This window comes from Alternaria hordeiaustralica, assembly GCF_023758085.1.
Source record: "Alternaria hordeiaustralica strain BMP 2776 chromosome Unknown scaffold_1, whole genome shotgun sequence".
NCBI lineage: Eukaryota > Fungi > Ascomycota > Dothideomycetes > Pleosporales > Pleosporaceae > Alternaria > Alternaria hordeiaustralica.
Genome location: NW_026056773.1, coordinates 302503 through 321822, shown reverse-complemented (window position 1 = coordinate 321822; position 19320 = coordinate 302503). Strand labels below are relative to the sequence as shown.

Sequence of the window (19320 nt, the reverse complement as noted above, 5' to 3'; positions counted from 1 at the left end):
AGGCTAAACAAACAATGACCGCGGGAGTGGTGTGACGTTTGTCGGGTGTTGAAACTTGAGCTAGATTTGTATCCAGACAAGGAAATCTGTAGAAGGCTGTGAACAGTCACATCACTGTCGCGCGAATATCTCCATTGGCACGACGATATCATACATCCCACATCAGTCGCTATCTCCTCTCCTACGTCGCGTTACTACTGAAGTTCCCAATAAACACAATCAGAACAGCACAGTATGCTGCAGTCGCAGCGAAAAGCTCGGCTCGCTTGGCCTTGGTAAGAAGACCCATCGATGCGGAGAACAACAGCGAAAAGACGATCATGAGCCCTATGTTGAGGAACGTGCTGGAGCGACTGCTGTCCCATGTTACACGATACATGATGAAGACAGGTGCAGCCAGGAGGAGGATGATGACTGTGACGATTATGAGGACGGCAAGGCGCTGGATTCGGGTGATGTGGTAGAACCGTGGTTCCCCCCGTCGTTCACGGTCCGTTCCGGTTTTGACAAAGTACTTGTACGAGGTCGTCAGCCATTTTTCCGACATCTATACTTGTCGTGATACTTACAGCAACGGCACGTACGGGCATCTTATCCATGATTCTCTCGATCCATTCGTCGATATTACTAGAATCACGCCTCGGCTTCAAGATGACGAGATCGTCTCGCATCGTCATGAACTTCTGCTCCTCGTCTGGCAAAGGCTTAGTGTTCCAGTCCCAAAAGCAGAGGTAGCTACGTTCGCGTTCGCTTGGTCGCTGGAATTCGGCAAGCTCGCGTGATTTGGTCAGAATGTCGTCGTATTGCACGAGTTTTCTGTGGATCTCTGCAAGCAGGCTGGCGCGTTCGCTGAGACTGGATTGGCACATTGTTTTATTGCTAGGTATATCGCCAGGTTGAACCCCAATCTGGGTTTCTCCTGCATTGACAGACCGGCCGATGTCTGTGAGGTCCTCACGATTTTGGTGCTCTAGGCGAGCTGCGTCTGCGTCCGCACGGCGGGAACTGACTCGATTTCTTTGCTGCTGATCTTCAGACATCGCATCGAATTCATCCAATAGTGCAAGGTCGTCTTCATGCACACAGAGTTGATCTTGTAGCTCCAATATAACACGCGAGTGGAGATAGTTGAAAGCTCGGTAGATGGAGAAATCCGGTTTACTGGATTGAAACGCTGCCAGGCTTGGATATCCTCTAGGGAAGTCGTCCACTGTATTGGTCAATCTTACAAGGCTCAGTACTAGGATCGAGTTGCAACTTACTGGATATCGGGTACGGTGCGAGCGGGTCTTCGATATCAGAAGGCTTCCTGCGTTGACTAAGCCTCTTACGGTAGTTTACTATCCGGCCCTTCAAGCGTCCTATCGGTGCTGTTGATCGTAGTTAGAAGCCATATTACGTCGGGTTTAGCATATCTATGAGAAGCATGTATATTACTTGTGTGGCTCTGCCCACGATATTGCGGACTGAGTGCCGACGGCGGGCTATCATCTGCTTGAATACCAGCTTCCAGATCTACAGTGACCCAAGAAACGGGACTTGTATTGGGAGGTTCCATTGCCAAAGTCTGCATATCATACGAATCTGCGTTAGCCAGCGCCATTTTGATTGGACCGAGGAAACGTTGAACTTGTGGATAGTCGGGAAGTAGGAACGGCGTGTGTAAACAATGGACAACGACGAAGGACAAGCAGGTCCCTTAAACGTAAGCGGTGACGTTATACTGTAAGCCACCGACCAGGCTGCAAGAATAGTCGAGGGGCGCTTACTGGCTCCGCGCAGACTGTGCATGAGAAATTGGAATACGATGCATCGTCCTGCAAGGATGACTGCTACGAAATTATGTTATCTTCAACGACCTATCGAATATTGTGTCAGCAGATCAGAATGCAGTCAACAGGATGCTTAGAATGTATAAGTGGTTATTACTGGGTGATTTCGAATTCGTCTGAAGCAAGTATTGCAACTATTGCGTCTTGCAGGCAACGCCGGAGACGTCATCTAGCCAACATACCTTCCACCAGAAGGTACATTAGACAACGCGATAGGAACCAAAGAAAGAACACGCTCATGACCGCTGTAAATGCAATACACAACAAATCGCTCGAACGCTTCGCTACAAAAGACAGACAGGAAACAACAAATTAAGCCTCCGAGATGCAATCGAGGAACGACAATATGCATGGCCGTGAGATGGGACGCGTCATAAAGAGAGCTAGGAAAACGCGAGTGGGTGTCCTCAAACGAATCTAGTCGTGATGACACCCCGCTGAGAAAGAAAAGTGATGATGGAAGGTACGAACAAGCGTACACATATGACAATGAGCCAAGTGGGTGATGATGTTAACAACACCTGCCACTCTTGCTCTTCTGCGCCCGGTTGATATCTTCTTCCCAATCTTGCTGGTGTCCAGCGACGTTGGGGGTAGTAGGGAAGCCCAGCCAGCTTCGCCTCTTGTCGCCGGTGCCTAAGCGGAAGCTTCCATTACCCGTTCCAGGGTAATCGAAGTATCCAGCGACATTGCCGTTGTTATCCATGGCAGGTGTGACACCAGCCATGGCGTACTGCCGTTGTTCTTCCTCGAGCTTCTTCTGCTGCTGTTCCACGAGCTTGCGGGTGATGACGCGAAAGACTTCGTCTACACCCTCGCCATCTTTGGCGCTGATCTCGTGGCAACAGTCCCAACCCAGGTCTTGTCCCCAGAAGCCGCTCGATCGGTTGCTCTGTGGCGACGCCATACCGCTGTGGAAGGCTGCCGGTACAGAGCCCCAACCGCTTGCTGCAGCACTGTGTGGTTGTCCGTTCTGTGTGGGGTGGAGGTTCTCGGCGACGTATGCGATGCAGCGCTCAAAGGGCACTTTTCGCTTGGTAGGGTCTTCGGCTACGACGTCTGACTTCGTTCCTACCACATGGAGGATCACGTCCTCTCCAAGGTTTGTCTTGAGTTCCTTGAACCAGCGGCCCATCTCCTCGAACGAATATGGATCGGTGATGTCGTAACATAGTACTGCAGCATTTGCGCCTAGAAGAAAACATTAGTTCTGCGCTGAAGGTTTGCTGATAGTAGACGATCCGAACTCGGCTGCCGAATGTGGGGTATCCAGATAGCGGAAAGAGGCCCGATGTGTATCGCGACAGAAAATATCAGTTGGTCTGACGAAAGGGACGATACTGACGTACCCCTATAATACAGCTTAGATATGGACCGGAAGCGCTCCTGGCCTGCGGTATCCCATATCTGTAATCGAACCACTGTGGAGGTGTCGATATCCACAACCCTCTTTGTCAAGAAGGAAGCACCCACGGTGGACTGTGTTGTGGGAGGTGTAAAAGCGTTCTTGACATATCGGTGGACGAGAGAAGTTTTTCCAACTCCTTGGCTACCGAGGACCACGATCTTTGCTTCTAGGCTGTTGGACATGTCGCCGTATTACGCCAAATCTATTTGTATACGTCGGTGTTGGCGGTGCAGGGATGGGGCGGCAGGCGGTGTTGTGGGGTCGGCTCAGATATGCGCGGTCGCGGTGCCTCGGAGCAAGAAAGAAAGGAAATGCGTGGGAGGCGGCGGGAGAACAAGTTGCATGGCGAGCAGTGAGAAAGAGTCGCCGGCAGATGTGAGAAGAGGCAGAGGATTGACGTAGAGGGTATCTGAGAATATTAGGCAGGAGGTGAGTGCCCGAATGACAGCCCAGCTGCGTTTGGCGCTTGCACCGATTCTCTTGGCTAGGGGAGCCATGTGACAGGCGCCTTAAGCCAATGTGAATCAGATATGAGAAGGGTGCGTCCCAGATGGGAATATGAATGCCCATCGTGATCGCAGCCCTGGGAACTGATAATCATCCAGGGGATGACGCGCCATGTTGATGCTGTGTGTCGGGCAGTCAACAATGCACGTCATGCCCAGCCAGCTGTCTCTTCCCCGCGTTTCGGAGCAGCACGGAGTCTTCCACGCGACCGACGAGAACGTTAATACCTACCCCAACTAAGCTCCCTCGACGAACGACAGTCCCTGGCCGACACATATATCCTCAAGAAAACCGCCTGCGAAGGACCGAGACGGGATGCCTAATGCGACAAGCCCGGAATCGATCTCGCCTCGAGCTCATGGGCTAGGGTGCTAACTCAGATGCGTCTCCGCGACCAGCATCCGAAGGCCGCGGGGATGAATGTACCGAGCTATTACCCCAACCATGCTGCCGTCACCAACCTGGCCCTTCCGCTCGTCCAAGCCCTCTAGTGTCTGGAAATAACCTAGATCGGCTCCATATATTTTCTGGCCTATCTTCGCGTCTTGATTACCTGCCCTTCAACATTTCGCGCTCGACACACCGCCGCCACGATGAACCACGACAGCAACAACACCCAGAAAGTGAAGCTCACCGGCGAGCAGGTCGCCCAGCACAACAACGCCGAATCATGCTGGGTCATCATCCACGGCCGCGCCTACGATGTCACCGAGTTTCTGCCTGAGCATCCCGGAGGCCAGAAGATTGTCCTAAAGTATGCTGGCAAGGATGGCACTGAGGCATTTGAGCCAATCCACCCGCCCGACACGCTCGACAAGTATCTCGACAAGTCCAAGCACTTGGGCGAGGTGGACATGAACACCGTCAAGGAAGAAGCGAAGGAGATCGATCCTGATGAGGAAGCGAGGCAGGAGCGCATTGCGCGCATGCCAATCCTGGAGCAATGCTACAACCTGATGGACTTTGAGGCTGTTGCGCGCAAAGTCATGAAGAAGACAGCATGGGCATACTACTCCAGTGGTGCCGACGATGAAATCGTAGGACTATCTCACCGACTGCCATTATTTGAGCTGACTTTTGGCAGACACTACGCGAAAACCACAGCGCATTCCACAAGATCTGGTTCCGACCACGCGTACTCATCGACGTCGAGAAGGTCGACATGTCCACCACAATGCTCGGCACCAAAGTCGACATCCCCTTCTATGTCACCGCGACAGCGCTGGGCAAGCTCGGTAACCCGGAGGGAGAGGTCGTCCTTACGCGCGGCGCACACAAGCACAACGTTGTCCAGATGATACCAACACTAGCGTCATGCTCGTTCGACGAGATCATGGACGAAGCAAAAGACGGTCAGGTCCAATGGCTGCAGCTATACGTAAACAAGGACAGGGAGGTCACAAAGCGTATTGTGCAGCACGCCGAGAAGCGCGGCTGCAAGGGTCTCTTCATTACCGTCGACGCACCGCAGCTCGGTCGTCGCGAGAAAGACATGCGGAGCAAGTTCGACGATGTCGGCAGCAACGTCCAGAGCACCGGCGGCGACAATGTGGATCGTAGTCAAGGCGCCGCACGAGCCATCTCGTCCTTCATTGACCCGAGCCTTAGCTGGAAAGATATCCCGTGGTTCAGGAGCATTACCAAGATGCCAATCATTCTCAAGGGTGTACAGTGCGTTGAGGATGTTATTCGCGCTGTCGAGGTTGGCTGTGATGGTGTTGTCCTTTCCAACCACGGTGGTCGTCAACTCGATTTCGCTCGCTCGGGTGTCGAAGTACTCGCTGAGGTTATGCCGGTTCTTCGCGCACGCGGCTGGCAAGATCGCATCGAAGTGTACATCGATGGCGGTATTCGACGTGCGACAGACATTATCAAGGCTGTCGCACTCGGCGCCAAGGGTGTAGGCATCGGTAGGCCTTTCCTTTACGCCATGTCTGCATACGGTTTGCCAGGTGTCGACCGTGCTATGCAGCTACTGAAGGATGAGATGGAGATGAACATGCGCTTGATTGGCGCTTCAAGCATTGCGGACCTGAACCCTTCGATGCTCGACACAAGAGGGCTCAGCATGCACACTGCTACCGTGCCTCATGACACTTTGGGCATGAATGTCTACGACCCGCTCATCGGCCCTCAAGAGAGTGTTGTGAAGGAGAAGTCCAAGTTATAGAGGAGCTTGTGATTGTATTGTATATATATCTAGGCGCAACACATTTCTTCAAATATGGTCAATCGATCCTTACAGCGAGATGCCGTCTTTGAACCAAGTCAAAACATGTTTGGAATATCCATCCCTCCAATATGTGCCATTATTCACAGCTCTGCGCTATCAAGTATGCCCATGTGGCATCCATTGTCCGCATCGTGACTACGCGTAGACGCGTTCGGCGAGTGGGGAAGGAGCGCCCGGTGAACCTTCCGATCGTCAAGCGTCCTTGAACCACGGGTCGCTCTTTCCACTTCAATCGCAGCACGCCTCGACCATTCACATTATCGCAGCTTATTATTTCACATATCCCCGCCTTTGAATCGCCTTCGCATTATCGCTTTTACTTTTTGATTATATCTTGATATTATTCCATGGGCGCTCCTGACGTTGCAGCGCAGCCCGGCGCTGGCTGGGACGAGGCGCAATGTACAGCAGCACTCGCGCAACTGGAGCAGCTCCAGGCGCAGGTGAGGATCGCATGCCACCTTCTCTGGATAAGTTATGTTAATATGCGATAGATCAGCGACATGCGCCTAGCCATCCCCCGCATCATCGAGCCCTTCCACCGCCCTCGCAGTTCCGCGACGTATAAACTCTACGCTGACGGCGTACTCGGTTCACAGAAGAACCTCGATTCCCTCAAGAGCCAGTGGAAGTCACCAGAATTACAGAGCACGTTCGAACACGTCAAGCAGAGCCTCGGCGCAAATGCGGATTTGTCGGAAAGCGTCTCGATACCTTCTCATGGCTGGACGGAAAGAGCACGGAAGGCGAAGGAGTCGACGAAAAATCAGGGAGGGGACAATAAAGAGGATACCGGTGCTATCGTCACTGACGAGGATATCGAGAGGATTGTGGTCGAGTTCAGGAAGGCGCATCCGAATCTCAAGGTGGAGACAAATGATGAGGATCGCAGCATCCAGACACGCTTCGTATCCGGCTCCGTCATGTTGAAATTCCGCGTTGGCATCGAGCGCGACACGAACGGACGGCACAAACTCAACGCAGAGTGTCTGGGGACTACGGAGCCCTTTTTAGCTATCACAAGATGTATTGCATCACGGTCAAATCCAGATGATTTGAAGTATCTGTTGGTATGTACATGGGATTGTGTGGCATGGAAATGTTTTAGGTGGATGCTAATTATTACAGGATATGATTGCTGCGTACAAGACTGTGAAAGGAACGTCGTGTGCTAAATGCGGGAAACTTCTGGATGACTCGGCGTTGACGCCCACCGCGAGACGGGGTAAACAGGTCGCTGGAACGACTGATGCTCCCGAAACCGTGTGGGAGGCTTTCCACGAAGGCTGCATCTGAACAGGCTTCTCCAGGGGACGATGTCTCATTGGAAATACAAATTTCTCCCGACATCGTTCTCGACTGGACCCCCGAGTTCCCATGGCAGATGTTGTGCATCCTGCCACCAAATCCCGTCCATGTGTCGAATAGCTTCGGGGAACGTATTGTAGTCCCTATTCTTGTATGGTTCTGATTGCCAGAGCGCATCCGTCCACATTCCAGGGTATCGCTTCACGTACTTTCTGGTCCGGAAGTCGTAGGCCTCTTTCCGTGAACGCCCACCGGACAACATCCCCCCTTCTGTCCAGGGAGCAAACTTCGAAGCACTGAAGCCGGGCTGGTGAGGGCCGTCGAGGTGGGTGTGCCTGGTCCATTGAGCTCGTGATGGACGCTTGGCCACGAAGTCTTTCGGATCAGCCGCACAGGTGACGAAAATGTCGGGGCCTTTGCCTTGGAGAATGTCTTTGAAGCGTCCTAGCTTGGTACCCTTTCTACCGTCTTTCGGCCAGATGAAAGCTTTCGAACTTTTCACATCATGTAGTTTTCGATTGTCATGATACCATCCATTGCGCAGATGCGGAAGACCTCGAAAGTATTGGGCGGGACCGTTGTGTCTCCACGGGTCTAAGAGAGGAATGCTGTAGCCTGGCGGATATGGCAGACGTTCGACCATATTGTCAGAGAAGTGTATCACTAGGAAGTAATGGCAGTGTTCCAAGATTATCTCGAGAAGTCATCGCTTTTGAAGAGCCCATGTCATCAGTCGTTTGCTAGCGCATATTGCAGAGTCAAGATCGTTATACACCGCATAGCAGAGGCTGAGCGTGTGTATAGTCGTTTGCGTGCCGCTACTACCTAGCATACAAAGTTTTATATCATTCGGTCATGCACCCGCTCGCATCTGGCTCATCTTTGAACTGCAAGGCGTGGCCATGCGCCTGCTGTGCCAACTTTCCATCGAGCATGTAAACCCTCTTCTCACCGGGCTGAGGTCAAGCATGTACGTGACGGAGATCGTGTGTGAATCTAGTGATGCTTTGAGAGGACGAGATGGTACTAGTCCTTTCACACGACGCGGTACCTGAAAGACAGGGATCGCGAGGGTCCGAGCTCTCAAGCTTGAACAACGCGATCTCGTTTCTCCAGGTTTGTTTTCGGGACCATCAACAACACCGCCCAACACACCACCATGTCGCTTTTCGGCAATCTTGGAGGCTCGCAGCCCGCCTCTACTGGAGCATCCGGTGGAGGACTGTTTGGAACAGCAACCGGCGGATCAGGCGGTACCGGATCAAGCTTGTTTGGCAACCTGGGCGGCGGAACTTCGAATGCGCAATCTGGTACGACACAGGCACCAAGCAGTGGAGGCCTAGGAGGCGGACTTTTCAGTGGATTGGGCGGAGTAAAGCCAGCTACGACCACGACATCCTCACTGTTCGCTGGCGCCGGATCGACTTCGCAGCCGCAAACACAAACGCAACCCAGCAGCCTTGGGCTGTTCAACAACACGGCGTCGCAATCAACAACCAACAACGCGCAACAGACGAGCGGATTCGGTCAATCGTCTCTCTTCGGCGCTACCTCGAACCAGCAGCAACCCCAACAACAGCAGCAGCAACAACAGGGCACGTCACTGGCCCAGGCAAACGCTGGCACCGGTCGCTCAGCTCACTTCGATAATTTGCTCGAGCGAGGGCGAAAGCGCAATGCTGGCGAGAATGGCACGACCAACTTTGACGAGCTGCCGTCCTTGCAGTTGGGCCTTGGAGACATCGCACGCAAGGTGCGCAACCTGGGCGCTGGCGGTCCCTCAGCCGACCAGGTCCAGGACCGCTCACAGGATCGCGCTGCGTAAGTTGAAACTGAATGCGATGTGTGACCACATGCTGACTGCTTCCAGACACTACCTACTCTCCGCCTCAGGCGTGAAGATGGGTAGCACCCTCCGCGACCTCAACCAATTCTCCTCGCAGGCCGGACTCGCCGCACCCAGTCAGGCACAGAACCTCTTCGACAACGACGTCGACGGCTACATCTCTAACCTGCACTCACAATCAACCCTGGCGCTAATCCAGGAAGGACTCGAGCAATCCAAGCGCGACTTCGACACGTTCCTCGAAGACAATGTTCAGATTGAATGGGACAAGCAGAGACAAAGGATCTACGAACACTTTGGACTTGGCCGACAGAGCGAAGACATGGCAGCATCTCAGAGCGGCGCATTCGGCAGCACAGCTCGCGGAGCTTTTGGACGCGCGACTGGACGCAAGGGCCGTTCTATGGGCCCCAACGGTGCATCTGTTAACGGACGATCAACCTTTGGAGCATCTGCTGCGGGACCGCCCGTTCTCGGTGCTTCCCAGAGCGTTCTTGGTGGGCGCGATTCTTCCGACAAGTCAGTCATGGGCGGACAAGCTGCTCCTCAGGATCGATACGCCCGTGACAAGCAAGAGAAGTTTATGGAAGAGGTCAAGAAACTCAACGAGTCCAGGCTGCGGGAGAGTACATTCTCGGTACTCCATGCGTTCTCTGATGTAGAGAAGGCTGCCGGTACAGAATACTCGGACCAGTTCACACGCGCCTACGGAACGCTCATCTCTATCACCGGCGAGAAGACCGAACTCGAGGCATCCAACCCTGGCTCGAGCCAACCGAAAGAGCGAAGTTTCGCCAGAGACTACCTGGACGAACAACCAAACTCTGCTGCTAGCGTTCGCATGCGCAAGCGTATACTCGATGGGTCTCGAAAGTACCTTGAAAGCAGGTTCCTGGAGCAGGTGGAAGACGTCCTACGGAGAAACCCCGCGGAGGCGCTTGTTGGTGGTGTTCCCTCAATGCTCAACAAGATCCGAGGCTTCGTGAGAGCAAAGGCTGCATTCAAGGAGCTTGGCGCAGACACTGAGCTATTCCAACGGATAGGCGAAGCTGGTGAAGAGTTTCCCTGGATCATCATATTCTTCCTCCTGAAGGGTGGTCTGCTTACCGAGGCTGCTGAATATGTACGAGAGAAGAGGAACTTCTTCCAGAACACCGACCGAAACTTCCAGGCGGCGATATCCCAATACGCCAGCGATCCGGACCGAAGACTGAACCCCGATACGCAACAGAAGGTCGCTCACACACATGCCCAGAGGACCCGCTTGAAGACGCCAGAGGACCCTTACCGACTGGCTTGCTACAAGATCGTTGGTCGATGTGATATGAGCAAGCGCAACCTGGAGCCGATCAGGGAGAACATGGACGACTGGGTATGGCTGCAGTTCAACCTGGCCCGCGAGGGAAACCGCGCTGAGGAAAATGCCGGCGAGATCTTCGGCTTGGAAGAACTGAGAACAGTCATCAAAGACATCGGCCAGCGCCACTTCATGAACGACGACGCTGAATCATCGGGCGGCTATGGAGTTTACTTCTATCTCGCTACGCTGGCTGGCCTGTTCGAGCCAGCTATCAACTACCTCTACACCCACAACTACGTCTCTGCGGTTCATTTCGCGGTCGCTCTAGACTACTACGGCCTCATCCGCGTGTCGGACTGGACGACTGCAGGTGGAGAGATCATGACCTTCACTACGCGGCAACAACCACAGCTTAACTTTGGACGCATCGTCGGCCACTACACAAGCGACTTCCGTGCTGCTCGAGCTGATGCGGCGGCCGACTACTTGGTGCTGATCTGCATGAATGCGGATCTACCAGGCGAAGCAGGCCGACAACAGGCAGAACTCTGCCATGAAGCTCTTCGCGAACTTGTCCTTGAAACGCGCGAGTTCTCTACCTTGTTGGGCGACGTCAAATCTAACGGCGAGACGACACCGGGTCTTATCCAGGAGCGCGTGCCGTTGCTCAAGCTAGATGGCGAGATGGGCTTGTTGAACACCATCACTAGCGAAGCCGCGAGAATGGCAGACGACAACGGACGCATTAACGACGCCATTCTACTCTGCCATCTTGCTGGCGAGTACGACAGTGTCGTAACGATCCTGAACCGCGCGCTGGCTGAGGCACTCTCTGTAGAACTCGGTCAAGAGCCTCTCCGTCTGGAGCCGTTGAAGCCGCGTCTGACAGCTGCGGAGTCACAACAGCAACAACAACAACGAACTGATCTGACTTCGTCGAGCTTGAGCATGCTGGGAACAGACGATCCTGTCGAGCTCGCGCAGAAGGTTCTTGCGTTATATGACGCGAACAGCCTATGGTGGAGGAAGGTGTCGCAGATGAACCGCGATACAGTTGGGATACTATTCCAGCTCAACAACGCGAAGAAGATCATTGAAGCCGGCGACTTCATGGCCGCACTCGGCGTAAGTTCTCACTTCACTGTCTCTCACAATCAATCACTAACATTCCGCAGCAAATCGAGAACCTCCGCATTCTTCCTCTGTCAGCCAACGGAAATGTCAGCGACATCCGCGCCACCGCCAACAGCTTCAACTCATACCCACAAGAAATCTCGCGCAACATTGGCAACGTTCTTCTCTGGTGCATCGGCTGCTGCTCGAGACATCGTGAGCGTCTTCTATCCGGACAGTTCGAGGACAAGATGCGCAAGGTTCTCGCTGATCAGCTCCTGCAAAAGGCAAAGGACCTGATGGTCTTTGCTGGATTGATCAAGTACAAGCTGCCACCAAGGGTGTTTGAGACGCTGGCAAGGGAGGGTCAGGAGGTTGGTGCTTTCTAGAGGCGAGGTGGTAACGATAGATGTTTGCAGGTTGGAGTCTTTGGATTTGGTAATGCAGTCATAGCATGCACTTGGAAACGCTTGGGTTCGTGAGGAAAAGGTGATTGAGCATCTGCACAGCGATTGGACGCGTTTGGTCCGACATAGAGTGATACCAATAAATCATTGTAATTCGCGGCCAATCGTACCTCCCTGTGATCGTGATGCTGGGACGCCTTCGCCGGAAGAGGCCGCGTGGGGTGATGGCTAAGAAGAACATGTCACAATAGTCGTACGGTGACCGTGGCGCAGGCAATGTCTCGCCATCTTGGCCATTGTTGGCATGCAACCGACACCCATTCAAGCGACGAAAAGGTCGTGCGATGCCAGGAACGTGCCGGTGGCCGGTGTTGGAGTTCGCCAGACGATCCTTCGAGGCTCGGGCTGATCGGCGGAGTGGTGTGACCCCACTTGACGGACCGGGGAGCTCTTTTCTTTTGGAGCTCCCACGTCATATGCGCGCGACGCCGCGACCCATGCTCCGACTCCCATCACCTTATCGCCAGTTTGAGTAATACCTAAAACTGTTGCCTATGATACATAAACACTACGTAGAGGTCATCTAATCACCAACTAATCGTATTACCTCTGCTACTCACAACCACCCAGGACTCGGCAAAGCTACCCCTCCAACCACCGTTGAGACCTGAATCTTCCCAACACGTAGGGACCCGCTTCTTCTCGGCGTCTTAACTTTTCCAACTAGACAGGTGAATCCACATTGACCTCATACTGACCCACGGCCAAATATCTCTTCGGACCTTCGCATCCAGCTGCGACTACCTCCAGCCTCCACTTGCTACCTCAACTTCAATCTACACCTCTCACCCCGCCTAATACCCCAATCAACAACACCCAGACTCACAACATGGCGCCCACCGAGATCCCGCCGCCCCTCGATGGCAAGAAGAGGCGCATTGGAGTCATGACGAGCGGAGGTGACGCGCCCGGCATGAACGGAGCGGTACGCGCTGTAGTGCGTATGGCGATTCACAACAACTGCGAGGCCTTCGCTATATACGAGGGTTACGACGGTCTAGTCAAGGGCGGAGACATGATCAAGGAGATGCACTGGGAAGACGTCAGAGGCTTCCTGTCAGAAGGTGGTACCCTCATTGGCACAGCACGATGCATGGAGTTCATGCAGCGCGAAGGCCGCCGGACGGCCGCGAAGAACATGATCATCAAGGGCATCGATGCGCTGATTATCTGCGGTGGTGACGGATCCCTCACAGGTGCTGACAAGTTCCGCGCGGAGTGGCCGGAACTGCTGAAGGAGCTGGTGGAAGAGAAGCAGCTCACACAGGAGCAGGTTGAGCCCTTCAAGCACCTGAACATTGTCGGTCTCGTCGGCTCCATTGACAACGACCTTTCCATGACCGACGCTACCATTGGCTGCTACACCTCGCTCGGACGTATCTGCGAAGCCATCGACTCAGTCGACACCACCGCCGTCAGCCATCAGCGTGCTTTCGTTATCGAAGTTATGGGTCGACACTGCGGTTGGCTCGCACTCAGCGCCGGTGTCGCAACAGGCGCCGACTTCGTCTTCACACCCGAGAACCCACCAAGCGAAGGCTGGCAGGAGCAGATGTGCAAACAGATCAAGAAGCAGAGACAAATGGGCAAGCGGAAGACCATTGTCGTGGTCGCCGAGGGTGCCATCGATCGCAACCTGAACAAGATCACCTCAGAACAGGTCAAGGACATTCTGGCGAAGGAGGCGAAGCTCGACACACGCGTGACAACTCTCGGACACGTCCAGCGTGGAGGTACGCCCTGCGCCTACGACCGTATGCTTGCGACACTCCAAGGTGTTGAAGCTGTCAAGGCGGTGTTGGAGGCTACACCCGACACACCCAGCCCGGTCATCTGTATGCAAGAGAACAAGATCGTCCGACGGCCGCTCCTCGAGGCTGTTGCGCAAACCAAGGAAGTCGCTGTAGCCATCGAGAACAAGAACTTCTCCAGGGCCATGCAGCTCCGTGATACCGAGTTCGAGCAACAATACCAGGCCTACCAAATCACCACCGCACAAGATCAGCCAGACCTTCTATTACCAGAGAACAAGCGCATGCGCGTCGGCATCATCCACGTCGGAGCCCCAGCTGGAGGTATGAACGCAGCGACCCGTGCTGCGGTTGCACACTGCATTGCCCGCGGCCACACACCAGTCGCGCTCCACAACGGTTTCCCTGGCATAATCCGCCACCACTCCGATGAGCCAGTTGGTGCGGTGCGAGACATCAAGTGGATTGACGCTGAGACCTGGGCCTCCAAGGGTGGATCTGAGATCGGAACGAACCGTGGGCTCCCTAGTGAGGATCTCGAGACTGTTGCGTTCGTCTTCAAGAAGTTCAACATCCAGTCCCTGTTCGTTGTTGGTGGTTTCGAAGCGTTCACAGCTGTTTCGGAGCTGAGGAAAGCACGCGAGTACTACAAGTCTTTCAAGATTCCTATGGTGAGTGCATATCCTGATGATGTAGTTTCAGCCACTCGATAAGCAGCATGCTAACTAGACTTTAGGTCATCATCCCTGCCACCATCTCGAACAACGTCCCAGGAACAGAGTACTCCATCGGTTCAGATACCTGCCTGAACGCACTCATCCAATACTCCGATGCCTGCCGTCAATCGGCATCAGCATCTCGTCGTCGTGTCTTCGTTATCGAGACTCAAGGTGGTGAGTCAGGCTACATCGCAACAGTCGCCGGTCTCAGTATCGGAGCTATGGGCGTATACACTCCCGAAGAAGGCATCAGCCTCAAGATGCTCGACCGCGACATTGACCACCTCCGCGAGGTCTTCAAGAAGGACAAGGGTATCAGCAGGTCTGGTAAGGTAATCCTAGTCAACGAAAAGGCATCCAAGACCTACAACGTGCAAATTATCGCCCAAATGATCGCGGAAGCCGGCCAAGGCAAATTCGAATCCCGTCACGGAGTACCCGGCCACTTCCAACAAGGCACCATCCCCTCCCCCATGGACCGTGTCCGTGCCGTCAGGTTCGCCATCAAGGCCATGCAACATCTCGAAAACTACGCCGGCATGGACCCCGACGAGATCGAAGACGACTCCATGTCTATCAGCGTCATCGGTATTAAGGGCAGCAAGCTCCTCTTCTCGCCAATGGAGCAAGTGGAGAAGAGGGAGACGGAGTGGCACCGTCGCCGCCCCAAGCATGAGTTCTGGATGGCGCTTAAGGAGACGGTTGATACGCTGAGTGGCAGGCCTCAGGCGCCTGTTAACCCAGATGATATCGCTACGTTGGCTGGACGGCCGAGAGCTACGAGCAAGGCTTATGGGTATTAAGGTGTGGGGGCGCGGGTTTTAGGGATTGTGACGACGGAGTTATGATTATGAAGTATTTGTAGATAGATGGATATGGCTTTCCTATGATAATGACTTTGGAATGACAAACGATTAACACTCATCACCAGTACCATGGAACGATTCGCTTAAACAATGGTTTGCCGGGGTTCGTAGGGATGGTCGAATCCATACCTAGGTACTCAACCATGGTAGCCAAGTATGACTCTACTGTGAAGGCAGTACTAGGGAACATCTTTTTCCTCCAAGGCTTCTGCATTCACGATCCAAGACCACGGACATTTACCAAATCGCGGCTGAGCTGAACTTCCACTCGCACACTTGAACCGGAATTGACGCCGGACAATTTCAGCACACCACCCCCTAACTACTCTAGCTGCGGTAAGCTCTCAACTGCAGCAGTACGAGTCACGATGAGCGAATTCCAGTACGGGCTCAAGGACAAGTTCCTCACCAAGGAGGAACTCTACGAATTTCGTTTCCTCACAACTGTACTGGCCTGGACGAATCCTCTCAAGAAGAAGGCCACGGTCAGTACGAATACTACCGATTCCGGGCATTCAAACAACAAGCTATACCCGTTCGCAGAGAAGCTTACCAACTTGTTAGTCCGTGATGTAGAAGTTGTCGCCGTGACAGCATCAGACGCAGGAGAGATTCTGTTCCAAACAGTGTGCGATGACAGCGGCGTATTGCTCACAGAAGATGATACTGCCTCTGAAGCGGAAGAAGAGAGCGAGCCTGTTGGGTATGTGCAGAGCCTCTGCAATGAACAGCGAAGCAAGACGTTGGACGAGAAAGAGCATCACCCTGCCCTACAAGTCCATATTCCATTGACTACTGCCGATGGTATGGGAGACTCAATTGGCTGTTGGTTGCTTTCCAAGACAGAGAGACATCTGGAAGGAGTGACGTATCCCCGGACAACTGTCAGTTTCTCTCAGCATGCAGCCAATCTCGTGCACTTGATCAAGGCGACCTACGAACAAACATCAAAGGGTACAACTGCATTGGCCAGAGACCAGTTACGTAACTACGTGCTCTTGACCTCGACCGCCAAGATAGCTTCGCGCATCCAGAAAGGCAGCAAAGACCGCAACTTTTACGACTATCTAAGCAAGCCTGGCGGTGACCTTGACGACTTCATGCTGCAGGAAGGTTACCACTTCAGGTCATTGCTTCTGGGTGACGCCCGCGATGTTCTCTACTCAAACTTTACCGAAATCCAGCGGAAAATGATCGTTGCAACGATCAAGTTTCTGGAACGTCGGTCATCAGCCAATGCAGACAAACTGCCCTGCCGTACTCAAGAGGCACTGGAAAATACCCGAAAAATCATCAAACCACTCACCCAGTTCAAGGACCTCCTGAACACCGGCGAATCGACTGTCTACAACCAACATACTGCTAGTCTTTTGCAGGACATTCTTAGTGCAGTGCTCGACAACCTAGTTGCCTGCTTCGAGTGGCTCGCAGCTGCAGTGCGAAATTCACAATTGTTCAAGATCAGCAATTACGACGCACTTCCAGGAAGTCCCGCAAGCGACGAAATTGCACTCGCAGGTCACTATCTCGATCATTTTTCGAAACAAGCAGGTTTCTGGCTTGATGTTTTGACACAGTTCAAGAAGTCGCTCCGCAAGTACTTGTATACAAACCTAGGGCTTTTGAGAAAGGTTCATATGATAAAGAATGCAATGAAGACCGGCGACATTGCTCAAGATACCAAAGGCCTCCCTGGATCCTCGACCCCACTTAAAAAGCAACAAACGATCGACCCCGAGTTCGAGCAGCTCGACTCTCTTGCCGAGAGACAGCAGTGGGAGCACGCAGCAATGGCATGGCTGGATCTGATATGTTTACACTGGACAGCGATCCTGGATCTCCGGAGTGAAGGCAGACAGGCACCCCGCAACAAAGTTCTCAGAACTTACTGGCAGCAAGCGAAGTTCCAACACTTTGAAACTCGTCAAGAGCACCAGGACAGGAGATTGATCATAAAGAGTTTTCTGGAGAACTTCACATTGCCATCTGGAGAGAAGCTTACAACGGACGAATGCCAAAAGATCAGAACATGGCTGCTAAGAAATGGCGATGGCTACTCCGCAAAGTTTGAAAACGAACAAGCAGAAGCTACAAACTTCACTGGTACCTACCACTGCGAAACAGTCCTACTGAGTCTTGCCTTACTAGCCAAGAAGCAGGCTGATATCCTAGACGTCGATATCAATTCCGCGTCTGCACCACTAAGCAAGGCTCACCTGCAGCTCCCTGGTAAAACAACTACGGATGCACTAAAGGGTAAGATGAACGCCCTACCAGTATCGCAGAAGTGCTGTCCTGCTTGTCATGCGCTAGTCGAATACTTCATTGAGAATGTAAATCCAGCTCTGGTATACCCGGGCAAGCATGAAGTATGGTCGGCGGCAGCACTTCCACCGTGGATTCCAAGGGAAGCGGGTCAGGTAGTTCTGCGAGCTGCCCGGAAGGCACTGCGATGTCGGTTTGACAGCATACTGCGAGGCTGAGCTTGACTCTTGTATAAAGCGCGATGGGCGTGTTGTATCGTAGAGGTAGTATCGTTTAGCAAGAATTAATATGGTTGTAATAGCTTGGGTCTTGTTTGCTAGAGTGTTGGTTGTGTTGTCGCAGTAGTGTAGTTGTCGCAGTATTGTAAGCTGTCGCACTCTTGCAGCTGTCGGAGTAATGTAGTTGTCGCAGTGTTGTACTTGCTGGCAGGGCTAATAATTTAAAAAGACGCCGTTTAATTGGACTCGCGGACGACGGCAGACGGGCAGTGTCTGGCAAGAAGCTGACTAATATGACGTGCCCCTCCAACGCGAGCACAACCTTTCCGATCCGTCCCGACATATGAACTTAACCCACCCAAACAACAGTGAAGATGAGTGAATTCAAAGAAATGGTCGTTATTCTTACCGGAGCTTCTCGAGGTATTTATCTATTCACTAAATTCTCCATCACCTCGCTTCTGTTCTAGTCAAATATGCATTACACTTCCGTGGTCTGCAAACCCCCCAGACGTGTAAAAAAAAAGCTACACGTGCAAGCGTACCTAGTCAACACCAACGCAGACTCTCATACCGTCAATTCCCTTACTAATCCACTCTCGTAGGCATCGGTCAAGCCATTGCGCACCACCTCCTCTCGCGAAACCACAAAGTCGTCCTCGTCTCGCGTACTGAATCGGCTCTGTCTGCCCTTCAATCCCAATATGGAAACGAGAGAGTAGCTGTACTCGCTGGCGATATGGCGGATGCTTCGCTCCCGCAGAAAGCTGTTGATCTGGCAAATGAGCGGTGGGGACGCATTGATTCGCTGATTGTGAATCACGGGACGCTGGATCCGGTGAAGAAGGTGGGAGATAGTAGTGCGGAGGAGTGGAGGAGGGGGTTTGATGTTAATGTTTTTAGTGCGGTTGGCATGGTAAGTCGAAATCTCGTTCTGATCTATTCATTTCTTCTTCTATCGACGATACTTACTCAGACCTTCAACATCAACATTACTTAACCTGGCTTCATGCAATAGACTAATACACTGCTCTATTTAGGTACAAGCCGCTCTGCCCTCTCTGCGCAAAACCTCCGGCACTATCCTCCTAACCTCCTCCGGTGCCGCAACCTCCGCCTACCAAGGCTGGGGCTGCTACGGCGCGGGAAAAGCTGTGCTGAATCATCTCGCTCTCACGCTATCTGTAGAAGAGCCTTCCATTACTACCATTTCGATCCGCCCTGGTGTCGTAGACACGGAGATGCAGCGTGAGATCCGTGAAGTGCACCACGAGCGTATGAGCGAGAAAGACAGGACTAAATTCAGTGGTCTGAAGAAAGAAGGTGGACTGTTGAAGCCAGAGCAGCCAGGGTATGTTATGGCGAGGTTGGCTGTGGCGAAGGGGGAGGATGTAAAGGGCTTTAATGGACAGTTTTTGAGCTGGAACGATGAGAGTTTGGGGGCTTTTCAGCGGGATTAGTTGGGGGCTTGTAATCAGTTACATAGT

At 53.1% G+C, this 19320-nt stretch overlaps 6 protein-coding genes across 6 annotated transcripts; 5 read left to right on the top strand and 1 right to left on the bottom strand.

Moving 5' to 3' along the window:
* Positions 1-181: 181 nt before the first annotated feature.
* Positions 182-3422, bottom strand: J4E84_000116 (uncharacterized protein; the record flags this gene model as incomplete). The annotated part of the gene is made up of 5 exons (XM_049382760.1): positions 182-547; positions 570-1210; positions 1263-1370; positions 2352-3023; positions 3182-3422. The coding sequence occupies 5 exons, from the start codon at positions 3420-3422 to the stop codon at positions 182-184; spliced, it is 2028 nt and encodes a 675-aa protein (XP_049248278.1).
* A 918-nt stretch (positions 3423-4340) lies between these two features.
* Positions 4341-5917, top strand: J4E84_000115 (uncharacterized protein; the record flags this gene model as incomplete). Its single annotated transcript, XM_049382759.1, has 2 exons — positions 4341-4784; positions 4832-5917. 2 exons carry the CDS (start codon positions 4341-4343, stop codon positions 5915-5917), a joined length of 1530 nt encoding a protein of 509 aa, XP_049248277.1.
* A 410-nt stretch (positions 5918-6327) lies between these two features.
* J4E84_000114 (uncharacterized protein) lies at positions 6328-7276 on the top strand (the record flags this gene model as incomplete). Its single annotated transcript, XM_049382758.1, has 3 exons — positions 6328-6423; positions 6475-7050; positions 7109-7276. The coding sequence occupies 3 exons, from the start codon at positions 6328-6330 to the stop codon at positions 7274-7276; spliced, it is 840 nt and encodes a 279-aa protein (XP_049248276.1).
* Positions 7277-8447: 1171 nt separating this feature from the next.
* Positions 8448-11936, top strand: J4E84_000113 (uncharacterized protein; the record flags this gene model as incomplete). The annotated part of the gene is made up of 3 exons (XM_049382757.1): positions 8448-9109; positions 9159-11559; positions 11610-11936. The coding sequence occupies 3 exons, from the start codon at positions 8448-8450 to the stop codon at positions 11934-11936; spliced, it is 3390 nt and encodes a 1129-aa protein (XP_049248275.1).
* A 907-nt stretch (positions 11937-12843) lies between these two features.
* Positions 12844-15287, top strand: J4E84_000112 (uncharacterized protein; the record flags this gene model as incomplete). Its single annotated transcript, XM_049382756.1, has 2 exons — positions 12844-14436; positions 14502-15287. The coding sequence occupies 2 exons, from the start codon at positions 12844-12846 to the stop codon at positions 15285-15287; spliced, it is 2379 nt and encodes a 792-aa protein (XP_049248274.1).
* Positions 15288-15334: 47 nt separating this feature from the next.
* On the top strand, positions 15335-19293 carry J4E84_000111 (uncharacterized protein; the record flags this gene model as incomplete). Its single annotated transcript, XM_049382755.1, has 4 exons — positions 15335-15339; positions 15682-17606; positions 18439-18749; positions 18874-19293. The coding sequence occupies 4 exons, from the start codon at positions 15335-15337 to the stop codon at positions 19291-19293; spliced, it is 2661 nt and encodes an 886-aa protein (XP_049248273.1).
* Positions 19294-19320: the final 27 nt, after the last annotated feature.